Source organism: Ahaetulla prasina, chromosome 5, assembly GCF_028640845.1.
Source record: "Ahaetulla prasina isolate Xishuangbanna chromosome 5, ASM2864084v1, whole genome shotgun sequence".
NCBI lineage: Eukaryota > Metazoa > Chordata > Lepidosauria > Squamata > Colubridae > Ahaetulla > Ahaetulla prasina.
The window spans coordinates 56,823,355-56,847,885 of NC_080543.1; the positions used below are offsets into that span (position 1 = coordinate 56,823,355).

At 38.3% G+C, this 24,531-nt stretch overlaps 1 protein-coding gene across 2 annotated transcripts; it reads left to right on the forward strand.

The window, feature by feature from the left end:
* Positions 1–444: 444 nt before the first annotated feature.
* Positions 445–23,771, forward strand: KCNE2 (potassium voltage-gated channel subfamily E regulatory subunit 2). 2 transcript variants are annotated; one of them, XM_058185109.1, is made up of 2 exons: positions 445–592; positions 22,050–23,771. In XM_058185109.1, the coding sequence occupies exon 2, from the start codon at positions 22,062–22,064 to the stop codon at positions 22,428–22,430; it is 369 nt and encodes a 122-aa protein (XP_058041092.1). In that variant the 5' UTR covers positions 445–592; positions 22,050–22,061; the 3' UTR covers positions 22,431–23,771. The 2 variants fall into 2 exon arrangements, with proteins under 2 accessions (XP_058041092.1, XP_058041091.1); XM_058185108.1 differs by lacking the exon at positions 445–592 and adding an exon at positions 3,106–3,158.
* The last annotated feature ends 760 nt before the right edge of the window (positions 23,772–24,531 follow it).

The following is a 24,531-nucleotide window of genomic DNA, read 5'->3' on the forward strand; positions in this document are numbered from 1 at the left end:
TGGCAAATCACATATTTTTTATAATGCAGTGAGAAACCAAGTGCTCAATTGCAAATAACTTTCTCAGCTGAGTAACTCAAACATTGCTGTCAGCAAGAAATCGATGGGGCTTTTTGGAAATCTAAAATGGAATAGGTAGAAAAACATGAACAAGTGAGAACTCAGATTAAAATAGTCATGACACTGGGTTTCCCATTACGAAGGGCCTTTTCCCACTGCTAAGTTTAACTGTTCTCCATTCATTCTTGAGTTGGCAGAAAGATATAGCAGAAATTTGCTGTTCCCTTTGGCATCACTTGGGGTTTTTATCACTGCAACCTTTGGCTACTTGTTTCCCATGTATGTGTATCAGCTGAAAATGAAGCTGGCTTCATAAACCCTACTCGAGATTTCAACCTTTCTCCACTTAGGCCACAGTCTGGGCCAGGTTTCTGTCTGGATGGCAGACCCTGAGAGTGTTGGAGGCTGTCCACTTAACAAGAGAAACACTATGTCAACACTGGTGCATGTAAGGACAACTTATGCCTATTTCATCCATGGGCTGCAATGAAATGAAGGCAACATCTTATGAACATGACAGAAAAAAAAAGAGGTAGCAAATACATGTTTACATTTACTGTTAGGTGCAAATTGGAAAAGGGTGTAGAGCAAGTAAAAATGCAATGTCCATTCTAGAATGTTGGTCATTTCTTTTAAAATACTAAAATTTGCCTGGTATGTGTTATTTATGTTCCTTTCGTGAAGATCTGCAATATGAGATATGCCTGTATATTTATGTTGAATCCTACTCTTATTCTCTAGATGAAGATGGTGCACAACATTGTAAAGGGGGATTTTGTATAATACATTGGTCCAAATGAAGAACTTATTCTCAAACCATCAAAGTAGTCGCATTGTTTGGAAGGTTGTCTATACTTGCAGTTGTGTGCCCAGAGAAAATTTCCACTGGCATTACTAGTGAAGCAAAATGACAGTGCTGCGCACTTAATAGAGACAGCATTTTACCGAGGCTACCATCGGTGGTGCAGTTGGAATTTTTTTTCAAAGCACCTGTTCTAAGATTCCTAGAGTGTATGAGCACTTTAACACTTTAAGAAGGAATGCTTCATTTATATCAATTCAATTTTGAAAGGACCTATTTATAACAAATTGTACAGCCCTAAGGCAAATAAAAGAATCTTCATACCTACGTTTTATCAAACCAGGCACTGCAATGACAAGAAAAGGAATGCATTTAGAATTTCAACCCGGCACTCACCATTAAGCCAATGCCAATGTAATTTTATCAAAATACGACAAAGTATAGAAAGTTAGCACCCACTCCTCTCCTAGAAGAATGTAATATTCTAGGAAATATTTAAAAAGCAGAATATTATACCTCCTTGGATGAGAAAAGGCGAAACATGCTCTTGGAAAGCAGCCCTCACCTTTGTTAATAGCCCCAGAAAGACTGGGCCATCTTATCTACAAGACAAAAGGCCTTCAGCTCCAAGGTGATAGGATTAGCCCTCACTCAAGATCCAAACCAGGACAAAGCCATTAAGCTATATTGCCCAACACTCTTTCAGAACACAACCCTTTTCATTGCATCATCACCCAGAAAGATTCAACCAAGCCTGGGACTCAAGACAGCCTACAAAGTTACCCCTGCATAGCCCCCTGGGAATCTGACAACCAATCAGAATACAAGCTCAAGAGAGGGTATAAATCTCTCTCTCTCCCTCCCTCCCTCCCTCCCTCCTCCCTCCCATGTGCTCATTTGCCCAGGACCTCAAACCATGTGGTTCTATCCACCATTCCTGTCCACCATGTTTCCAGTGTCTCTCTCCCTACTTGGAACTGAACCCAGATGGTCATTTCTTCCAACAAAGGTTATCATTGTCTGTAATATTATGATTATAAAATGTTGATTTAGTAAGAAGGTTCAGATAACTCATTCTCTTATCTGTTTTAAAGTTGTACAACTATTGTTGTACAGCAAAACTATTTTTGTTACTGTGTAGAAGACTTTAAAAGTAAAACCACAATAAAGACAATGGAAAATATGTTAAACCTTTTAAAGAAAACTTTGTCCAAACTGCTGATGCATGAAATATGACTGCTTTCAACCATGTCATTTTTATCACTTTTTATAAAGGAGGTGCAGTAAGATTGTGCATGGACAAGCACAGCTTATACTTCAGACCTCTTGTGAACATAAATAAAACACCTCTTTGTTTTTAATTAATAATGGAGCCATGTTATCTTTCACACATACATTCACACATACTGTCTTTGAGCAAGATACAAAACCCAATTACTAATAACATTTTGAGAGCGTGCCCAGTGAGAAGGAAGGTTTTTCTCCTATTCCTTTAAATTTGAATTCCAAATACCAATTCTAGAATCATGACCATTTGGAAGGGATGTAAATTCAATGGCTGTAGTTCATTTGAAAATCATCTCACTACACCAGAGCTCAGTCCAGATTAGTGCTGAAAAGTCCTCCTGTCTGACAATTTGGATAACGGACACAAAGTTCAGACCTGATAAATAAGACAAGTCACCCTGTTGTGTCTGATATTTGCTGACATTTTAAGATTTCAAAAGTGGTAATCGGTTTAAAGAGAGCCACTGAAAGTTTCTTTTAAAAATTATCGATGCAGTTAATCACTCTAAATTGACAGTAAAAGTTAAGTAAATGGTAACTAACATCTTCTGGACTTAAGCCGTAATTCACTGCATTAGTATCAAGGAGTTATTTCTGATGAACAAGAACATACAGGTCATTGAAATATCCCTAAGGGCCCAGTAAGCAGCAAACAGGTACAATGTCCCCTCAATTGCCAGAAAAATATACTATAAATCTATAGAGAACTTCTTGTTGCTTAGGAAGTTGTTCTATCTTAACAGATTCAAGAACATTCTTCCACTGACATAATTCTAACTGGACTGAGGTATTTTCCTTTGCTATAGCTTGGAAGAACCAAGGGTTTGTGTTTCACTCATACTTGTTTCATTTCAAAAGCTTCTTGGACAGAATGTTTCATGCTAATGCTGTTTTACAGCAGTTTTGCAGCGTTACAATTCAAAATTTGAGCTGCTTTCAAGCAATGCCTAGCTACTGCTTTACTCTCAAGGACATCCAAGGAAGTAAGGCTCAAGGCAAGCCAAGATAAGTAAGAGTTTTGCTACTGTAGTGCAACAGTATGAGTTTTCTGAATTTTTAGCTAGTTGGCAACATCGCACGATGCTTAATTATACACTAAAATATCTTAAACTCTTAGGCAGTTTAAGTTTTTTTTCCCCAGAAGCATGTGAGTTCAGCGGTTAGGTTGTTGTTTTTTTCCTTTCACTCTCACGTTGGACATTTCTGCTGAGGTTCATAGGATAAGGGGCTGACTACAAAGACGTCTACTGATTTCTACATTGTAAAGAGGAATTTAAAGAATCTTTTTTTCATGCTAGTAATGTAGCTGAGATGTATGAGATACAAATCAATTGTCATTTTGGGGAAGGAAGAGAGGGAGTTAAAGAGTTAGTTTTCTTATTTCCTTACTAGCTGATAACCCTGCGTTGCCCAGGTATTTATTTATTCCAATCCTGTATTAGATAGAAAAAGCCATCGCTCACCGTGGTGAGAATTAGAGACCTAATTGCCCTGGCCAACAGCCTGGGAAAAAATCTACAGGGAACAGCCTTTGAGGTGATTATCTGCATTAGCAGGCACCTTCCCCAACAACTTGCCCTCTTTGCTTCAAGCTGAGGGCCTAGGGGGTTTATTGTTTGTTTGTTTGTTTAAGAACCAAGCCCCCTTACCAGAGGGAGCCCCCTTGTGGAGTACTGTGAAGCCATTACCATGGCAACTCTATTGTGATGTACACTAGAAGCCATTTTAAGGCACAATAGGCTGTCTCTTAACAGAACTTGAATACAAAATGCACACTATCACTGTCAAAAGTACTGTGATTTGAAACTATAGATATAATTGATTCCTTTTCATTTCAGCAGCCTAGGCGTTCCAGAATTATGCTGGAACACAGACACACATAGACACACACCCCGAGGGGTGTTAGGGGTGTCTTACCCCCACAGTATTTTTTTGCAGAGAATAAGTCATCTGTGTACCAAGTTTGGTTAAAATTGCTCGAGGCATTCCAGAGTTATGCTGGAACACACACACACACACACATCCTGAGGGGTGTTAGGGATGTCTTACCCCCACAGTATTTTTTTCCAGAGAGTAAGTCATTTGTGTACCAAGTTTGGTTGAAATTGCTCAAGCCATTACAGAGTTATGCTGGATCGTGTGTGTATATATATACATATATACATATACACACACGATCCATATATATATATATGTAGGTCTTTGGTTATTCGGGTTTTCTCCCGCGTAAAATTGGAAGTGTCTTGGCGATGTTTCGATGAAGTCTCATTCGTCATCTTCAGGCTTCATCTCCGTGCTTCTGGGAGCAAAGCCTGAAGCTTTACGAAGCTGAAGCCTGAAGATGACGAATGAGACTTGTTGAAATGTCAAGACACTTCCAATTTTACGCGGGAGAAAACCCGAATAACCAAAGACCTACATACAAACACCCGCGAAAACCTCAGAATATATGTGTGTGTGTGTGTGTGTGTGTGTGTGTGTGTGTGTGTGTGTAGGTTTTTGGTTATTCGGGTTTTTTCCTGCGTAAAATTGGAAGTGTCTTGGCGACGTTTCGACGAACTCCCATTCGTCATCTTCAGGCTAGGTGTTTACAGCTTCGTGCTTCTAGGAGAAATGTGTGATCACAGCTGTTTCTTCCTTTTAACTGCTAGTGCGGGTTTGAACTGATTGGTTGGGAGCTTGGCTGTGTTCTGATTGGGTGGAGGTATGTTCTGATTGGTTGGAGGTTTGGCTGTGCTCTGATTGGATGGTGGGGTTGGCTGTGCTCTGATTGGATGGGGGTGTGTTCTGTTTGGGTGGGGGGGCTTGGTTGTGCTCAGGTTAGTCTGAGTTGCAGGGGGATTTGAGTTGGTGAGCTGCATTGCTGTTGTTTGGCTTCGCGTTCGTGGTTGTGTTACATCTTCATGGTGGGTGTCTGTTGCATGTATGGATTGGAGGGGTTTGAAATGGCTAATGATGCAGCTGCGGTCTGGTTTCTGGTCCATGGTCGTGCTTCATCATCGGTGTGGGTTTGAGTCTGCTTTCTGCGTGGATGATTTTCACGTGGAAAGCAGACTCAAACCCACACCGATGATGAAGCACAACCATGGACCAAACAGAGCTTCAGAGGCTTCTTTTCTGAAGCTGTTTCAGAAGCCTTCAGAGGCATAAAAAAAGCCAGGCACAGAGCTCACAACCAAGGAACCTACCTGTTGCTAAAATTCACCTCTGGAACAGCTGATTGGGGGTATTCCGGGAGGATATCCACCTGCCAATCAGATTTTTTCTTATTCCCCCCCACAAAAATTAAGGTGCGTCTTATACTCCGGTGCGTCTTATACTCCAAAAATATGGTAATATACAGTATACATGTTTTTGTCTATCCAGTTTTTATAAAGTATCTTCACTGAAGTATTGCATTTGAATTTCAGAAAGGTTCAAAAACAGCAGGAGACCTGTGTTCCAATATGTTTTACTAATTTTTTAAAAATGCAAGTTGGCTGGTTCATATTAAATTATGAACCACACAAATTTGTGCCTCATTTCTAGTCTTTGATTACAGAAATAATTTCATTGGAATGCTTAATAATACACTATAGCACTCTGAGGACACACTGTGGTCACTTTAGAAATGGTAATTACCTCTCCAATTCCTCTTTTTTAAGTAGCAGAGGAAGCCACAGAATATATAGAATAATACAGTGAAAATAAACAACTCTGTAAGGTTTTAGCCTAGTTTGTGTTCCATTCGTTTTTTAAAATAGCCACCGATCTAATGCATCCTTTCTAAATGAACTCTGACCAAAAAGAAAAAGAGGCCTAAATATTCTAAGCCAATTTGAAAGATAAACTAAAATTGTATTTATTCAAAAATGTAATATATTAGGTTTTAAACTAAGTAGATAGTATAAAAGGGTATGCATGCATTTACCTATTACATGTTGCTTATCCATGCAGGAATACTTTGTAGCCAGGAAAAATAAGGGAATATTTAGACTCTTCCTTGTCAATGATTTAATATTCTATTATCAATTCTTGAGCCAACAGAAATCAATCAATTAATGTGTTATCTTTCTATTACCAATGTGGGTTGATCTTAATGTCCTTCAGAAACAAAATAATGGTTTCCCTGCACAAAAACTAGCATTGTCTTCTTAATGTTATAGTATTGTTTTAGACAGCACATCTGCCCTAAATAAAATAACCAGGTGTTTTTGATTTTTTTTTTAAAAAAAACCTTCCGTTCAGAAAGTATTTGCTTGTTCATCTGAAGTGTTGGGGTTCCAAGTAACAGCCCATAGGAAATCAAAACTCCAAGGCAGTTTTGGACACTTAAAGATGGCTCCAGGGTTGACACAAGGCAGATTAGAGATATGTATACAGAACAGGAATACAGGTAGTCCTCGACTTACAACAGCTCATTTAGTGACCCTTCAAAGTTATAACAGCACTGAAAAAGTGACTTATGACCAGTTTTCACACTTACAACCATTGCAGCACCTCATAGTCAGGTGATCAAAAATTCGGATGCCTGACAACTGGTTCATGTTTATGACAGTTGCAGTGTCCCTAGGTCACACAATCACCTTTTGCAACCTTCTGACAAGCAAAGTCAATAGGAAAATGAAATTCACTTAACAACTGTGTTACTAACAACTACAGTGATTAACTTAACAACTGTGGCAAGAAGGTCATAAAATGGGCAAAATTCATTTAACAAATGTCTCGTTTAGCAACCAAAATTTTGGGCTCAATTGTGGTTATAAATCGAGGACTACCTGTTTTATTTCCAATAGCCTCTTCTGGAATGATGTCAAATAGCCTCTACTTTTGTTAGGTCTATAAATAAAAAATTGCCAGATCTCCAGACAGAATATTTTCTGCTTCTTTGTAAAATAGACATAAAATATATTTTGGAAAAAAAATGTATTTCATCTTGGACCAGGTGATATCAGGGATGGAGAGGGAGGGCTAGTTTATTTAGTTAGTTTATTCATGGTCAAACACGTCAACAGTCAAATACATCAACACAATACAATCAAAGAAAATCTAAACAGGAAATAGCCATTAAAAAACCAAATGATTCATCATGGGTAAACAGCTATAACTCTTCAGTGATAAATCCACCTGTAGGCATTTCTAGCTTGAAATCCAGAGCTTTTATGGCAATTATAGTCAAATAACACTTGGCAGTTCTCAGAGATTTCCATAGACTTATCTTAAAGCAAGAACAAAGCATTCTTCTCTTCAGACTGGTCTAAATACTTGGCTATCAAGGATGTTACTATTTTGATATAAAGGACATCAGAGAAAAACATGAAATGCTTTGAAAACTGCACATCCAAAGAAGGGTTCACTTGAATGTGGAGTAGTAGTAAAACTTCCCACTGGAATTATGGGTGGCAAACATTACAACCAGTCAGTGAGAACACTGTGCAAGATAGATAGGAGGTACAATCTTATTTAAAGAAAGATGCAGTATAAATACTGGAAACTGTGTTCCTTCTAAAAGCAAAAGATGGTGGTAACTGCCAAATGGGAAACAATGCTACTGAAAAGCAAAAAGTAGGTGCTATTAGGCGAAGAGGACTACAGGTTTACAAGTGCATGTTCAATTGGCCCAGAACTGCAGAGTGCTTACTAGAAAAGAAAATGGGAGGTGTTTTTTGTTTTTTTTTGTAAAGCTGCAATAGTTGTAAAACTGTATTACAAGCTTTTGGTGGTATTTTTCTAAAAATAAAAAAATTGCTTTCTCACTTCCTTTACTGTTATTGATTTTAACAGTACTAATCTTAAACACTGAACAATTACTGAATTGGACGGAGTCATTTGGCTATCAAGTTCAATCCCTGTTCGGTGCAAAAATCCAAATTAAAGCAAGTTCTGTTTGAATACATCAAGGGAAAGGAAGCTTCAAATTATAAATGGCTTAAAAATAATGTTTTTGTTGCTGAACGTTAATTAAGTCAGACCATGCTTATTGTGATAGTTTAAAAGGGTAAAATCTCAAATTCAGGGATCAAAATTCAACTAATGGGTTTATCTTTTGTTTAAGCAGGGATTTAATCCTGACTCTTATGTTCAGAAGAACCCGATGTTTGCTTTTAAAATACCTTCACAAATTATACTTACCTGCAAAAAGTAAATTTAGACAAACAGATTTGTCGAAAGAAGTAAGGAACAGGTAAACATGAAGAAACAGTTTCAGAAGGGTGGTTGTATTTTGTATCATATATTTCTCTTTAAGTAGAATACTCAGGTTGGGTTAACCCCAGCTGCTAAAGAGCAGTGCTTTTCTTTTTGGTAATGGAGATAGGGACCAAAACTCTGGCCTCATGGAAGACTCTTAAGCATATGTTTATGCAGGTAGTCCTCAACTTACAACAGTTCATTTAATGACCATTCAAAGTTACAACAGCACTGAAAAATGTGACTTACAGGCATTTTTCCAGAGTTATGACCTTTGCAGCAAACCTATATCTTGTGATCAAAATTCAGATGCTTGGCAAACTGGTTCATAGTTATGACTGTCGCTGTGTCTCAAGGCCACATGATCACATTTTGTGACCTTCTGACAAGCAAAGTCAATGGGGAAGCCAGGTTCACTTAACAACCATGTGACTAACTTGCCGATCGCAATGATTCACTTAACAACTGTGGCAAGAAAGGCTGTACAATGGGGCAAAACAAATGTCTCACTTAGCAACATAAATTTTGGGCTCAATTGTGGTTGCAAGTGGAGGACTGCCTGTTCATATGGCACCCTATGAGGGGAGGAAATGCAAAAATAGACCAATGTGCTAGAAACTAAACATAAGAAATACCAAGGATTTGGATTCTTTGCAAACTGTCTGCTTTCTGAAGTGCATTCATCTGAATAGAGATGGAGATGTTCAGAGCTGTTTCTTTTGGTGGAAAAGGCAAGGCAGCCTGGATATGCTAAAGTCCAGCACTATTATTTCATACTTCCCCAAACTCAGCCATCGTATCATGAACAGGATATAGGATTTTTCCCCCTGGAGTTTTCTAGTTTATAGCGCAAAAGAGATATATTTATTTTAAAAATGTATAACTTCTTGAACCATCTTTGGTTCATGTATTCATGTTCTAGGAAATAAGTATGATTCTTCACATTATGTCTTGACTCTAATTTTTAGTCTACTCCTTGCGACTCATTTGTTTTATGTCGAAGGTTCCAGGTTGAATTTCTGCCATCTGCAGGCAAGCCAGCACCAGGCATGAGAGAGTAATTGGCAGACTGCTGCTAAGCCTTCTTCTCTCCCTCAAGTCACCTCCCACTGTTCAGGGCCAAATTTCCTCACTGTTGTCGCCTTAAATCAATTAAAATTATTTGTTCAGACTATGATTTTGGCAGAGCCAGCAGGCTAGCTGCACTTACATTTATCTTGGGTGCATTCTGTTTTTCAAAAAAGTTATCAAATTAATTATTATAGCAAGAACAGTTTTGATAGAGAGGTTTCCTCTAATACATATTGAGAATCAATACGTTCTATTAACCCTTCATTTCTTCAGCTGAAACTGCTTATCTTTCCTTTGTACAGTCTTTAATAAATACCTAAAATTGCCACCATGACCATTTTGAGTTTAAAAATATCTGCTATGGAAAGGATTTTAAAAATGTGCCCTTCTACTAGCCTGATTAGGTGGTTTAGTGGCTAAGCTTGTCAATCAGAAAGGTCAGCGGTTTGAATCCCTAGTACAGGTCTCCTGCGTGAGCAGGGGGTTGGACTAGATGACCTCCAAGGTCCCTTCCAACTCTGTTACTGTTATTACTCCCAATCACAGCTTCATAATCTGTTCCTCTCCTCACTCATCTTCTCCCTCCCTTCCCATCCTTTAGCTATTGTATTCTGTATTTTGTAAATTTATATTTTTGTAGCATTTTATTTATATAATTTCATTTTTTAAATATTATAAGCCGCCCAGCATTATCCTGTGGTAAGATAGGTGGCCAATAAATTTAGTAAATAAAATAAATAAATAAATAATAAATAAATACATGAAAGTATGTTGCGACATATTACTTGCATTTCTATGAAATGTACAGATAGTCCACCCAAGTTCTGCAACTTATCTGGAATATGACTTAATAACAATTATCACCATTCTACGAAACTGGGTATAGAACACTCTGTTTTGAACCTCAGGGCAGTTTCTGATCCAGTATTATAAACAGATCTAGCTGTGAAAATGCTACTATTGGGGACGACGAGTGGTCAGACTTAATTACGATTGAACCATTTTAGGATTTAATGATAGAACAGTGATATAGTAGGTTGCTAAACTGGTTGGAGAGAATTGATCCAAAATAATAATAATAATAATATGTTTGCGTGTATGTGTATATCCACACACACACACAGAGAGGGAGAGTATATTCCTATTGTCACAAAAATTCATAGCTACTTTGATCTGCACTACAGTATTCTGCAACAATATTCTTGCTTCTGACATGCCATCTATTCTAGACCATTGTAAATGCCTCTGGTGTAACTATACTATGGCTTTGGATGGATGTTGGCAGAAACAATGATAGTGGTGAAAATTAGGGAGGGGCAATGTGACAAGCATCATGTGTTGCTTTGCTTTCTGTTGCTGTCACCACAGTAACTTATTTATTTTTATTTATTTATTTATCACATTTATATACCGCCCTATCTCCCTAGGGACTCAGGGCGGTTCACAGGCAAGTAAAAAGTACATATAAATACAAACTAAAATAACAGTTAAAAAACTTATTCTACATGGCCGAATTATTAAAAAGCAATATAAATAATAAAACCCGTTAAAACCAGTATAAATTTAAAATCTAATCCAGTCCTGCGCAGATAAATAAATGTGTTTTAAGCTTGCGATGGAAGGTTCGGAGGTCCGGAAGTTGACGAAGTCCTGGGGGGAGTTCGTTCCAGAGGGTGGGAGCCCCCACAGAGAAGGCCCTTCCCCTGGGTGTCGCCAGACGGCACTGCCTAGCTGACGGCACCCTGAGGAGTCCCTCTCTGTGAGAGCGCACGGGTCGGTGAGAGGTATTCGGTAGCAGTAGGCGGTCCCGTAAGTAGCCCGGCCCTATGCCATGGAGCGCTTTAAAGATGGTTAACAAAACCTTGAAGCGCACCCGGAAGGCCACAGGTAGCCAGTGCAGTCTGCGCAGGATAGGTGTCACACGGGAGCCATGTAGCTTGGTAGCTTCCCTGTTTTCTGGTGACCTCTTGAGCTTGCTTCTATTCTCCCTGCTAAGACTTGCCAAGGTAAAGACAAGTATAAGGACATTCCAAGCCAAGGTTATAGAGAATTGCAATAATTATAACAGGAACAGGCTCTCATATCTTAAAAGTGTTGACACTGTTCATTCAGCTTATTCTACCGAGCTTGACTCCAGTTATTATTCCTGATAACACTGGCTCCTTCTCAGGTTAGGTCCTTCAAATGTTTGGATTACATCATCCCAAGCTATTCCTATCATTGTGTATACTGGCTAGAGAAACAGGGGAAAAATAAAATTATGAATGTATTGTGAGTTTTTCAGAATTTATTGGAGACTCCAGAGAAACATTGGCTTTTAAAACAGGCTTCTGCCCAATGGTATTATTTTGGTAATCATTGCAAGGACAAACTGGCCATAAAATGGTAGTGATCTATTTGGATCATCAAGCAGATTTGGATCATATCATTAGTTAATTTAGTATAGTCCTGAATTCTTACTATTCAGCAACAGCAGCAAGACACCTCAAGCCTACATATTCTACCACTGTCACGCTCACTGCCAAAATGTTTGGAAGTGGTCTGAAGGGTAAGACATGTTTGTTTTCACTTCTGCTGACATGACATGGGAGCACAAGCCATTTCATGCCCTGAGGTTTTGGAAGTTCACCTACCTCTCTACAAAAAAGGGAAAGAGAAGAAAAATATCATTTGGCAAATTGGCTGCTTCTCTGCTGGGAACAAAGGGAACACTGAAAAACCAAATCAGTCTTCTCCAACAGTTTCCTTTACATTATTGAGGGAGAAAGAGCAGCAGGTAAAACCATACAGTAGCATTTTCTCTTAAGACAAAGGATGGAATGTAGCTCTCTGTCTTAGCAAACCTAAGGAAATGGGAATATGACAGTAAAAGTATGACAGCTTAGAATAAAATAAATGTTGAGTGTAGTATTGTTTGATATGGACACACTAGTATTGTTTGATATGGACACCTTCATGCCGGAATATTTTTCTCTTTTGAAAAGAGGTTTTTAAGAGCCAGAGATTTTAATAAGGTTATAAAGTCCCAGGTTTGGTCAATAAACTCTTATAACTGGAAAGTTTACTTAAGATAATAAATCTTCTAGTGAGGTACTTTCCTCATATGAATAGTATTTGCATGGTGCGAAGAGCAGTAATGGTTGGCACTGATTGGCAGAGGGCAAACCTAGATACAGATCCATCTTCTCCCACCACAGCTTTATTGGAAAACTTTGGCCTAGTCACTTTCTCTCAACCCAACCTATCTCACACTGTTATTATAATGGGGACAAATGGATAAAGGAAGGCTGCAGAAGAATATCCAGTTTGTAAAATGTCTTATGCTCCTGTAATTCTAACAATTAAATAAAAATATACAAATTAGTAGCCTGGAGTACTAATTTGACTAATACTTCAGACATTCTGAAGAGTATTGGACCATATCTTTAATCACCAGTCACAGGAGGTCATTGAAATGAATAATCAATCAATCAATCAATCAAAAGGCCCTCTGAAACAGCTCTCTTCTTTTCAGAAGGCCTGCTTGGCATAAGATGGGGTGGAGCAATATGATGTCTAAAGAAAGTCTTAAAAATGTACCCTTGATATCTTCATCTTAAAATATAAGCCCACTAATTCAATTGTGCAAGATATCAAGTGAAAATGGTGGGTCTTAAGTGAGAGTGAGAATATACAAAATACTGCCAAGCTTTGAATTTACTTAAACAAGTGTTACTGAAATCAACAGTATGGCTGCAGTTTATTTTAAAAAGTCTTATTAAAATATTGTGGCACCTTTTAATGTAACAATTACGGACACCTTCGTTTTATTGTTCTTTTTTCCCTTACTTGCAAATCTGATTTTAAGATTTTCTCTCTTAGAAGCTGGAGAACTTGCACCACTCTTCTTATAAAAATGACTACCTTTCCCATTCAATTAAATAAAATGAAGGTATCCTCCCAATCCTGTTTATCTGATGAGATATGGTTTGTAGTATTTAAAAAGCCAAGGATAGCCTCAGAGTGGCAAAAGCGAGTGTGCTGCTATCTTTAACTTTCAGATCACAAGAAGTGTCCAGAAACATACATTTCAAACCACTTGTTCTGCAGTATTTACAGGGCTGTGGGCTTTTCTCCAAATTAGATTCCCAGAAAATCATAATCATGAACACTAACACATTCATCTAAATTCAAATGTTGAAGTAAGTTAAATGGGAGTCATAGAAGAAAGCTGAAAGTTTAAAATAGAAGTTAAATATAGAATAGAATAGAATAGAATAGAATAGAATAGAATAGAATAGAATAGAATTTTTTATTGGCCAAGTGTGATTGGACACACAAGGAATTTGTCTTGGTGCATATGCTCTCAGTGTGCATAAAAGAAAAGATACGTTCATCAAGGTACAACATTTACAACACAATTGATGGTCAATATATCAATATAAATCATAAGGATTGCCAGTAACAAAGTTACAGTCATACAGTCATAAGTGGAAGGAGATTGGTGATGGGGATGATGAGAAGATTAATAGTAGTGCAGATTTAGTAAATAGTTTGACAGTGTTGAAGGAATTATTTGTTTAGCAGAGTGATGGCCTTCGGGAAAAAACTGTTCTTGTATCTAGTTGTTCTGGTGTGCAGTGCTCATTTTGAGGGTAGGAGTTGAAACAGTTTATGTCCAGGATGTGAGGGATCTGTAAATATTTTATATATATATAAAACACAGATTTTACAAGAGAAATGTAGCAAAAGCAAAGTTGTTCCTTGTTTTTTCACTGAGGCAATGAAAATGTCAGACTGCCTCTGATTATAACTAGGAAAGAATTCACCTTGACTTCATTTGCAATAAAGAAAAGTACTTTTACTAGTTACAGTCTTGATAGCAGCTTAGTAAAGTTGGATCTGAGACAGAATATGGCTAACATATCATATCCCCCCAATGGTCCCTCCTCCTTCAGGAGGTCAGGCTGGTCTGGTCCAATGCCAGCTCCTTCTTGACCCCTCGTGGTAATCTTCTTCCTCAGGTCTGTAGTTGTCAATCATCTTAGGAATGCAGTTTCTGTTGGAAAAGCCCGCGCTCCTAACACTCAGCCGTTAATCACCCCTCCCACACTGTTATGTCAGCCGACACTCTTAATAGGCCCCTTCCCTTACCCTGTATGGTGCTATGATACATCTCATTTTCAAACGCTGCTTGACATTCCATTGTCCATTCGAGAGGTAATGATGGTTTGGGTTTTGTGTCTCCTTTAGTTTTCAAGAGGTTGGTTATTGGTAAAGCAATTTGAGCAAAGGAGGGGATGAATTGACGATAAAAATTTGCGAATCCTAAAAAACTTTGCAGCTGCTTGCGTGTGCGTGGGGGGGCCCATTCCAAGACAGCTTTCACTTTTCCCGGATCCATTTCTAATCCATCAGCTGAAATGCGATACCCTAAGTAGTCTATTTTAGTTTGATGGAAATCACATTTGGATAGCTTGCAATACAGTTCTGCAGATAATAACTTTTTGAGAACAGCTCTTACTAGTTTAATATGTTCTTCCATTGTTTCTGTATAGATAAGTATGTCGTCAAGATAGACAAGAACCCCTTTAAACAAATGCTGATGGAGTATTTCGTTTATCAGCTGCATAAAAACTGCGGGAGCCCCCTGCAGTCCAAATGGCAGTACTCGAAACTGGAAACATCCTAGTGGACAGTTGAAAGCAGTTTTCCATTCGTCCCCCTCTTTTATACGAACTCTGTAGTAAGCTTCTCGTAGGTCCAATTTGGTGAAGAACTTTCCTTTCGCTAAATGTGCTAACATATCTTTCATGAGCGGCATGGGGTATATGTTTTCGGCACACACTGCGTTTAGGTTCCTATAGTCAACTATCAGACGAAAGGAGCCATCTTTCTTTTCCCGGAACATCACTGGCGCAGCCACGCGAGGCCTAGCCGGTTGGATAAAGCCCCGCTCTAAGTTTTTGTCTATGAATTTACGTAGCTCCTCCAATTCCTTTTGGGTCATGGGGTAAGCTTTTGGTTTTGGAAGCTTTACCCCCGGAAGGATGTCTATGGCACAGTCAATAGGCCTATGGGGAGGAAGAACGTCTGATGCTTTCTCACTAAAGACTTCTCGCAAGTCCCAGTATTCCTTAGGTATCCTCTCCTCCCCGTCTATCCGCTCAACCATTGCCCCCAACGTATCTTGGAACATGGCCACGGTCGATCTCTCCTTGGGTTCCCCTTTTTCCCTTTTTAATGTTCTTGAGCGGAAACGTAAGACTCCCGTTCTCCAGTTAATATGGGGGTTCCATTTCCGCAACCATGACAGCCCTAGCAGCAAGGGTTGGTCCATCCCTGGGGCTACTATGAAGTTTAGAATCTCGCAATGGTCTCCTATTATCATTTCTATGGGTTCTGTTATGAAATGGGTGGGTCCTCCCCCTGCCACAGAGCCATCCAACTGGGCAAACGCTATGGGCCTACTTAGGGTTCTCAATTTTAGTTCCATTTTTTCTACTAGTTCGGGACTGATCATGCATCTAGTACATCCAGAATCTAGTAGTGCAAGCATTTCCCCCTTATTACCCGAAGAGGGTACATGCAGGTTGACTGGAATGTCCAAGGGGCCCCGTGTCCAACTCACCAGAAGGTCTTCATCGGACTCTGACGTGGTTTTACTGTCATCAGTATCGGTCGACGCTTCGCAATCCTCCTTCTTGGCAATGCACTCCCCCACTTTTGCCGGCTTTCGCGCCTTAGCAGCTGGTTTCACTGGTTCCTTTTCACCACCAGAGGTCGTGCTTGGCACCAACTTCACCCGACAGTCGGCTGCTCAGTGGCCTTCTTTCCCACATCTGTAGCATGCAGTCGAACGTTGTCTCCCTCCCTCCGGTCTAGGAGCGTCCCTGGATGGGCCTCCAGAGAATGGGCCGGGTACGGTCTTCTAGTGCACTGCCTTCTGCCACGGTCCTTCACTAATTCGATTTCCATCTCCGCTGCCAGGGTATACCAGCCGTACAGCGTGGTTGGAGATGCTCGTGCCCGGCACAGTTCATAGAGATCTCCATTCAGACCATCTTTGTAAATGTCGACCAGGGTCACCTCTGACCATCCTCTCATCAAGGGGACTAGATCACTGAACTCCTGGTTGTAATCAGCCACCGGCCTTCTCCCTTGCCTGATGGTCTTCATCCGGCCTTTGGCCTTCTGCTCTGCCAGGGGGTCCTCGAATCTCCTCCTCAGCGCAGTAATAAAATGCTCGTAGTTTTGCAGTAAGGGGGAGTGGTTGGTATATAGTGACACAAACCATGCAGCTGCTCTTCCGGTTAAATTGTGGGTCACAAGCTCTAACTTGTGCCGCCTGTGACCAATAATCTTCCCCCCAGTCTAACATGTGGTCATTCACTATCGCCAGGAACATTTCTAGCTCCTTAGCATTTCCATCAAATTTCTCTGATATGGGGGGAATTTTTGGCTTTTTCCTTCCCCTGCGCAGCCTTGCTTGATCAGCAGGTGGCGTGCGACCCCCATCCAATTCAGTTGCCTCTGGGAAGAGGGTTCCCGGCTCTGGGACTTCAGAAATCTCTCCACCCTGGGAATCTCCTCCAGCTAGCCCCTTTGTATTATCTTCCTCCTCTTCTCCCTCCCACCTGGAGGACCGAATAGGGGATTCATACCTTTGGTGAGCTGCTTGTCTTTCTTTCACTTCTCGGAAAAGGCGCAAGGCCTCCTCCAACTGGAGCTTGTCCCTTATCTCTTGCTCCTCTTTCCAATCCGAAAGTCTTTCCTTCCCCTTTTTTTTCCTTTTTGTCACTCCAAAGGGAAACTCTTCTGTGTCTGGTTTCCAACTTTTCTCTTCCAGCTTTAATTGCTCTATCCACAGAGCTCTGCAATCTTCCAGCTCAGAGTTAAAAGTGTCAGCAGAAATTCCTCCGGACGCCTCCCCCGGCTCAGCCGGCAGCTGGCCTTCCATCACATTTTTTCTATCTCCCACCTCGGTATTGCGGTTGCAATCCTGGTTGGTCGACATGCTGGGGAGATCCAACTTAATGTCAGACTGCCTCTGATTATAACTAGGAAAGAATTCACCTTGACTTCATTTGCAATAAAGAAAAGTACTTTTACTAGTTACAGTCTTGATAGCAGCTTAGTAAAGTTGGATCTGAGACAAAATATGGCTAACATATCATATCCCCTCAATGGTCCCTCCTCCTTCAGGAGGTCAGGCTGGTCTGGTCCAATGCCAGCTCCTTCTCGACCCCTCGTGGTAATCTTCTTCCGCAGGTCTGTAGTTGTCAATCATCTTAGGAATGCAGTTTCTGTTGGAAAAGCCCGCGCTCCTAACACTCAGCCGTTAATCACCCCTCCCACACTGTTATGTCAGCCGACACTCTTAATAGGCCCCTTCCCTTACCCTGTATGGTGCTATGATACATCTCATTTCCTTAACTGTTTTATAATACAGAAATAAACATTTCACATTCTATCTACTGATATAAATTATACAAAAGTATACACGAAGATTGGAGTGGAGGCTGACAGAAATCTCAATTCTCAAGGAAAGAAATTAAATAGATCAGTGAAGGAGATAAAATTTGCTTAATTAACATTGAGCTGAAATGTCTTTGAATATTAGTAGCTTGGGTTGGTAGTTATGTTGTTGCTTTGAGCTCTGAGCTTGGCAATTTGGTTGCAAACGTTTCGTCCCCATTCGAGGAGACATCTTCAGTGCGCTTTGGGTTGACCAAGTGAACACTCCAAAGTGCACTGAAGATGTCTCCTCGAATGGGGACGAAACATTGCAACCAAATTGCCAAGCTAGGAGCTCAAATCAACAATATAACATTAAGCTTTTCTTAGTTTGAGCTTTTTGAAGTAGTATATGTCAAAAAGCGGCAAATAGAAAAATTATGGGAAATAGGCATGTGCAATTTAAAAAAAGGTAACCTGAAATTACAGTAAACAAGTTAATGAAGAAACTGGTTTACAATTTTATATATTTTAAATCTTTTCCATTCAACTTGTGAATTATAAATCACTTAGAATGAACAGACAGTTTAAAGAGCAGAATAAATTGATCAGCTGAAAACATGAAAATAAGAAAAAATTAAAACATGGTGAGCAAAGCATGTGAGCCCATTTCCTTTTGCAGCACACAGAGGTTCCCCAGCCACTTCTTTAACTACAGATAGTCCTCCACTTACAACAGTTCATTTAGTGACCGTTCAAAGTTACAACGCCACTGAAAAAAGTGACTTATGATTGTTTTTCATACTTACAAGCTTTGTAGCATCCCCATGATTGTGAGATCAAAATTTAGATATTTGGCAACTGACTCATATTTATGACTGCTGCTGTGTTCCAAGGTCATGTGATCACCTTTTGTGACCTTCTGACAAGCAAAATCAGTGAGGAAGTCAGTTTCACTTAACAACCATGTTACTAACATATCAACTGCAGTGATTCACTTAATAACTGTGGCAAGAAAGGTCGTAAAATGGGGTAAAACTCACTTAAAAAATGTCCCACTTAACAGAAATTTTAGGCTCAATTGTGGTTGTAAATTGAGGACTACCTATATAGCCATCCTTTCTTTGGTCAGCTGGAACTGAACTAAACTCACCAGATCATGATGGAGTATAAAAAGATCTCTATCCAAACCTTTTGAATCTTTTACTAAGACTATGCAATCAACCTTCTGTACAGGTAGTCTTTGACTTACAATCACAATTGAGCCCAAAATTTATGTTGCTAAGTAAACATTTGTTAAGTGAGTTTTGCCCCATTTTACGACTTCCTTGCCACAGTTCTTAAATGAATCACTGCAGTTGTTATGATAGTAACACAGTGAATCTGGTTCATCCACTGACTTTGTTTGTCAGGTTGTGATCGCATGATGTCAAAGCACTGCACTTGTCATAAATATGAGTCAGTTGTCAAGCATCTGAATTTTGATCATGTGTATTAGTCATAAGTCACTTTTTCTGTGCCATTGTAATTTCAAATGGTCACTAAATGTACTGTTGTAAGCCGAGAATTACCTCTATTCACTTACTCTTATGAGAGGTCTAGAGGTTTGCACTCCCCCATTTCATCTTCTGTCATTTTCTTGCAGAGAAAATGTATTAAAACAGAAAAGGCAAAATGCTTTTAAATGGAGTACCCTTGACAAACCCCATTTTGTTTTCCCCACTCTACTGAGTAAAGCCCACTTGAAAAAGTAAGAAGTAAATCAGTACCAGGAAATTGCAACCACCAAAGTTTCCCAATTGTTCTAAAGTTTTGTAGCTGCTTACAAATTGGAATTTGATGGGCATGTCTTATCCAGAAAATGTCATGTTTTTAAAAGCATGTAACCTATTCAGTAACTCTACTGGATGAAGTAATGGGAGTTCATGTATATCTAAAAACAGTGAGTTGGGGAAACAGAGCTCTAGACAGTTTAGTGTAAAAAAAATTCTTTTAAAGAAAAAGATTATGTTTTCTGATCACCTTTTGTTTTATTTTTAAAGTTAATCCTTTCCCACTGAAAGTTACAATTTCAATTATAAGCCACGTTATTACAACTTCAGTAGAGATATTGTCTAATACAAAACCACTGAGTGTAAAAACATGACTGTAACTTTAAATTTTTATATTCCAATAACTTACAGGCCCAAAAGTATTTTATGTACCTTGCCAAGCATCAAGGTTACTTGTTGAGTAAGCCAATATTTAACTTCCCAGTGAGATTAAATGTACGAATCCATCTACTTTAAAGACAGATTACAATGAAGCAATTATTCATAGAACAAGATGGATTCTTCTGGTTGATGGTTTCCTTGTTCTCCTCAAGAATATCACAACAGTATTAATAAGTACATGTTCTTTGCTACTGATATCTTTTTATACAGAAATCCAGAAGAGGTAAGTCTTTTATAACAATAACTAATTTTCCTTAAATAATTTGTTAACTTTAAAATTAAGCAAGAAAAATAGTATACCGAGTCAGGATAGATAAAAAACTGAGCAAAATTTTGAGATACGAAACCAGAATACGTAAAATGCTTAAGCAAAGAATTTAATGAGTTAGATTCTAATTCTTTCACACTTAAGCCAATGTCATTCATATATTTCAACTGAATCATTATGATCTTCAGCTCCACTGATTTCCATTTGAATGAGACTACATGTCACTTTAACCCAACATATGAAATGTGTTACTGGCATTCAACTATTTAATAGCAGAGACATAATAAGGTCCAACAACTGAAATATAAATGGCAAAGTGAAATGAAGGTTGAGGAAGGGAACAAGATATTCAGTAAGAGCTTTTAAGGCTTTTAAATTACAATTAGATTAGACAACATTTTCAAGGGCAAACTGCAGGACATACAAACATCAGTAGGTTTCTCTTTACTTTTTAATTGGGCAGATAGAATAACTCATCTATGCCAAGGATTTAGTGACAGTCTATGACCTGTACAAAATTGCCAGCAGAATATGCCATATACTATAGAGACAACCAGAGTGAATTATTTTATTACGTTTTCCATTCTCAGAGAGTGGTTTTGCATTGATGTAGCTGGTACAAAAACCAGTTACACTATTTCCAAAGGTACCAATGGGTAAAGCAAGGATCCTTCATTACATTTACATTATAGCTGGTACAGACAAGATCCTATAAAGTATTTCAGAGATCAAAAAATCTCCCAACGTGCTCACAGATAGTGTGTACTTTAAGAATATACTTTACTTAATGAATATAACAAAATCAGGTAACCTTATCAGCTATTATAAATTGTGATTAAGGCTATGAGAGCTTGTTTTTTAAGAAAAGTTTGAAGTTATTTGTCTTCTTACATGTAAAATTGATAACTTTGTGATTCAAAGCACTTTTATGACATTTTAATGTGCCCAGTCAGATATTCTAGGTATGTGCCACTTCTCCAGCAATGAGCTGGAGAAATTGAGCATCAGTATATTGTTTTACTAAAATAAAACTATAAGTTAAAATGTATTGGTATAATTCAATTACAGAATATATAGGTTTTATGAAGAACACATTTTCCTGGTAACACTTGACAAATAGATGAGTTATTCTTATACAGTAGCACACATTACTCTAGCAATAATTGTTTTTCATTGTTAAAAAACCCTATAACCTTATTTATGCTGGAACAATATATTGTTACAGCCTTGAAAAAATAATCCCCGAAGCCTGTAAAATTTCAAAGTCTTTTTTTAAAATTTTCTACAAATGTTAAACTTCATTTGGTTAAAATGTTTACAACAATGTTAAAGTTGGCACTGCAATAAAGTTTTGCAAATATCAAGCCAGGTACTTTCTGCTTGTTTTCCAATCTGCACTGAGTCATGGCTGGTCTGCTGCAGCTATCTAAAAGGCCTGTTTCTGAGTACAGTCAAAAATTAATTTCTAATGATGGTTGATCCATGATATTCTGAATTTAAAATGCAAATGTTTCAAGTGTGTCCATTTTATCTGTTTATATAAATGTAGCTGCATATACAGGTTTTTCTGTATTTTCTAGCTTTGTTCCACATGCTGTGCTAGGACTATATTTCCAAAAATTTCCAATAAGCATGGACACATATGTTTTATAGACAAATGCCATATATTCCTCTCTGAATATAATTGTGAATTCTTATGAATCCTACCATACATAGGGGACTGACACATATTTTTATTTTTCAGGTTAACTGAAATATGGCTGCTTTGCAAAACTTCACCCATGCTCTGGAAGAGACTTTCAAGAAGATTTTCATTGACTATATGAACAATTGGCGTAAAAATACCTCAATGGAACAAAATGCTTTGCAAGAACGAGTTGATGCTGAAAATTTAGATTATGTAATTTTGTATCTTATGGTAATGATTGGCATCTTCTCTTTTATTATTGTGGCAATTTTAATAAGCACAGTGAAATCAAAGAGACAAGAGCATTCCAATGACCCTTATCATCAGTACATTGTGGATGATTGGAGCGAAAAGCTAAAAAACCAGATTCTTTTCCAAGATGATCTTAAATCCGTTGTCCATGAAAATTGTGGAGCAAAGGGCAAAGGTAGTCCATAATTACCAAAAACTGAATTATGCATTGAAGAACTGGGATCCCTAATATAGTGGCTTTAATATTAATATGCTAGAGCTTGTATTCTATACATAATTATAGGATACTGGATTAAATTAAATATTAAGATTCAATATCTACAGGCAGAGCACTAACCAACTATGCACTTACTGGAATCAAAACAAAGCTTTCTAGACATCTTCATCAGTTCAAGAAATTACAAAGTGGGTTAAATCAGGGAAGCTAGTTTACATTCTGAAATTCCAGGCACTCTTTTAAGAATTATTACAAGATTGAGTGATTAAATGAAGATCCTTCAAAGAAATTATAACAAATTATAAAAATACATTGACTGCTTTGTTGAAGAAAATCGGTGATTCTATGCAGACGCCATGATATCCTTTTATTAGAGGGATTTTTAATTTTCACCACCGCCACCACTCTATTTGTGTGTGTGTGTGCTTCAACTACCGTGCCAATGGAAGAAGCCAGAGGACCAAAATTCTCTTACCTCCATTTCTGTTCTGCTTCATGAAGCTGTAACTGGACCGTTTCTGCTCAGTAAAACCCTTGGAATCTGCCACCCAGGAAGAGAGAAAAAAACTGGAATAATTATCTTTGGGTCTGTAGGCGAAAAGGTTGGCAGTTTGAGAGCCAAGAAGCACATAATGGGGTGAGCTCCCATTCTTGCCTGAGCTCCTGACTACCTAGCAAATCAAAAGCTTACCAATGTGAGTAGATAAATAGGTATCACATCAGTGGGGTGGTAACAACATTCCATGCACCTTGGCTTATAGTCATGCTGGTCACATGACTATGGAAGTGTCTTTGGAGAATGCTGGCTCCCTCAGCTAGGAAACGAAGATGGGCACCACCCCTTAGAGTCAGAATCAACTGAACAGAGGAAACCTTTACCTTACTGATTTTATGAAATGGGTATCAGCTGCTTTTTCTGTGAATCAGATGAAAAACACGGGAAGTTGAATCAGTAGGATTCCACCCTTTACTAAGGAACTTATTAATAGAATAACTGAACGTTTTGTTTTATGTAACCTAAAATTACAGTTCTTTTGTGACTCTATGACTTTTATGATATCCAATCCATTTAGAATCCATTAACACTGTGAGTTGTAGTTGTTATATGGTTCTTATCTGATATTTCAAATGTATAAAGGTTATTACTATATGTAGTAGCACTTTTTGTTTAGAGGCTTCTTATCTTTCAGCAGTCTACACTGTGATTAATTATACGTTGCTTAATAAATACAATTTTTCAGTGCAAAGAAAGAAAAAAGGAAGCGATTTGAATTTTGCTTCTGGGGTGTGGCAGACAATGTTATATTGAGTTTTGGAAACATCTTTAGAATGTAACGGTTGAACAAACATTTTTTTGAAGTGTTAATGCTCTGAATCTCACTCCATGCTCCACCTATACCTGAATTTAAATTTATATTCAGCCTGTAAATGCATGTAAATTTACATTCAGCCCATAAATTAATCACTTTTTACCAAACAGGTAAGACAATCAGGGATCTGATTATGGGGAACCAAAACTTGATAAAGTCTCTGCACTACTGGAAAATTGCTAGTGCTTGGGGTACAAGGATGCAATATCATGCTCTAATAAGCACCATATTTGATCAATATGAACAATGCAAATGCTGGTCACTACCAGGGCTTTTCTGTGATCCTCCCACTTTTGTATATGGATAAATTAATGCAAAATGCAATTACTTTTAGAGAACTGAAGATTTTCACCATTTTTATTTTTAAAAATTATAATTCTAATTGTTTTTTTTTACAAAAATTACAAATATTAGAAAAGAAACAAGTTAAATAAAGTATAGTGAATAGGTTTTATAAAACTTTAATGATGTAAGCAGTATCATAAAAGAGTTTATGACATAATGCAAATGTCACAAAACATTTCCTGTGCTGATGTTTGTGGTAAAAAGTTCAACATGTGTCATTTTCAAGGCAGATACTTCTCTGATTGTATCCCAACTTTTCCACTGAAGGCAGTTTATTAGAAGAAGTGTCACTGTTGAAGGCACTGAGGAATCTAATAAGGAAATATTGGACGAGGGGATAGATGGGGAACTCATC

Coding starts and splice junctions, on each gene's coding strand:
- KCNE2 (XM_058185109.1), top strand. CDS start 22,062: ATGGCTGCTTTGCAAAACTTCACCCATGCTCTGGAAGAGACTTTCAAG.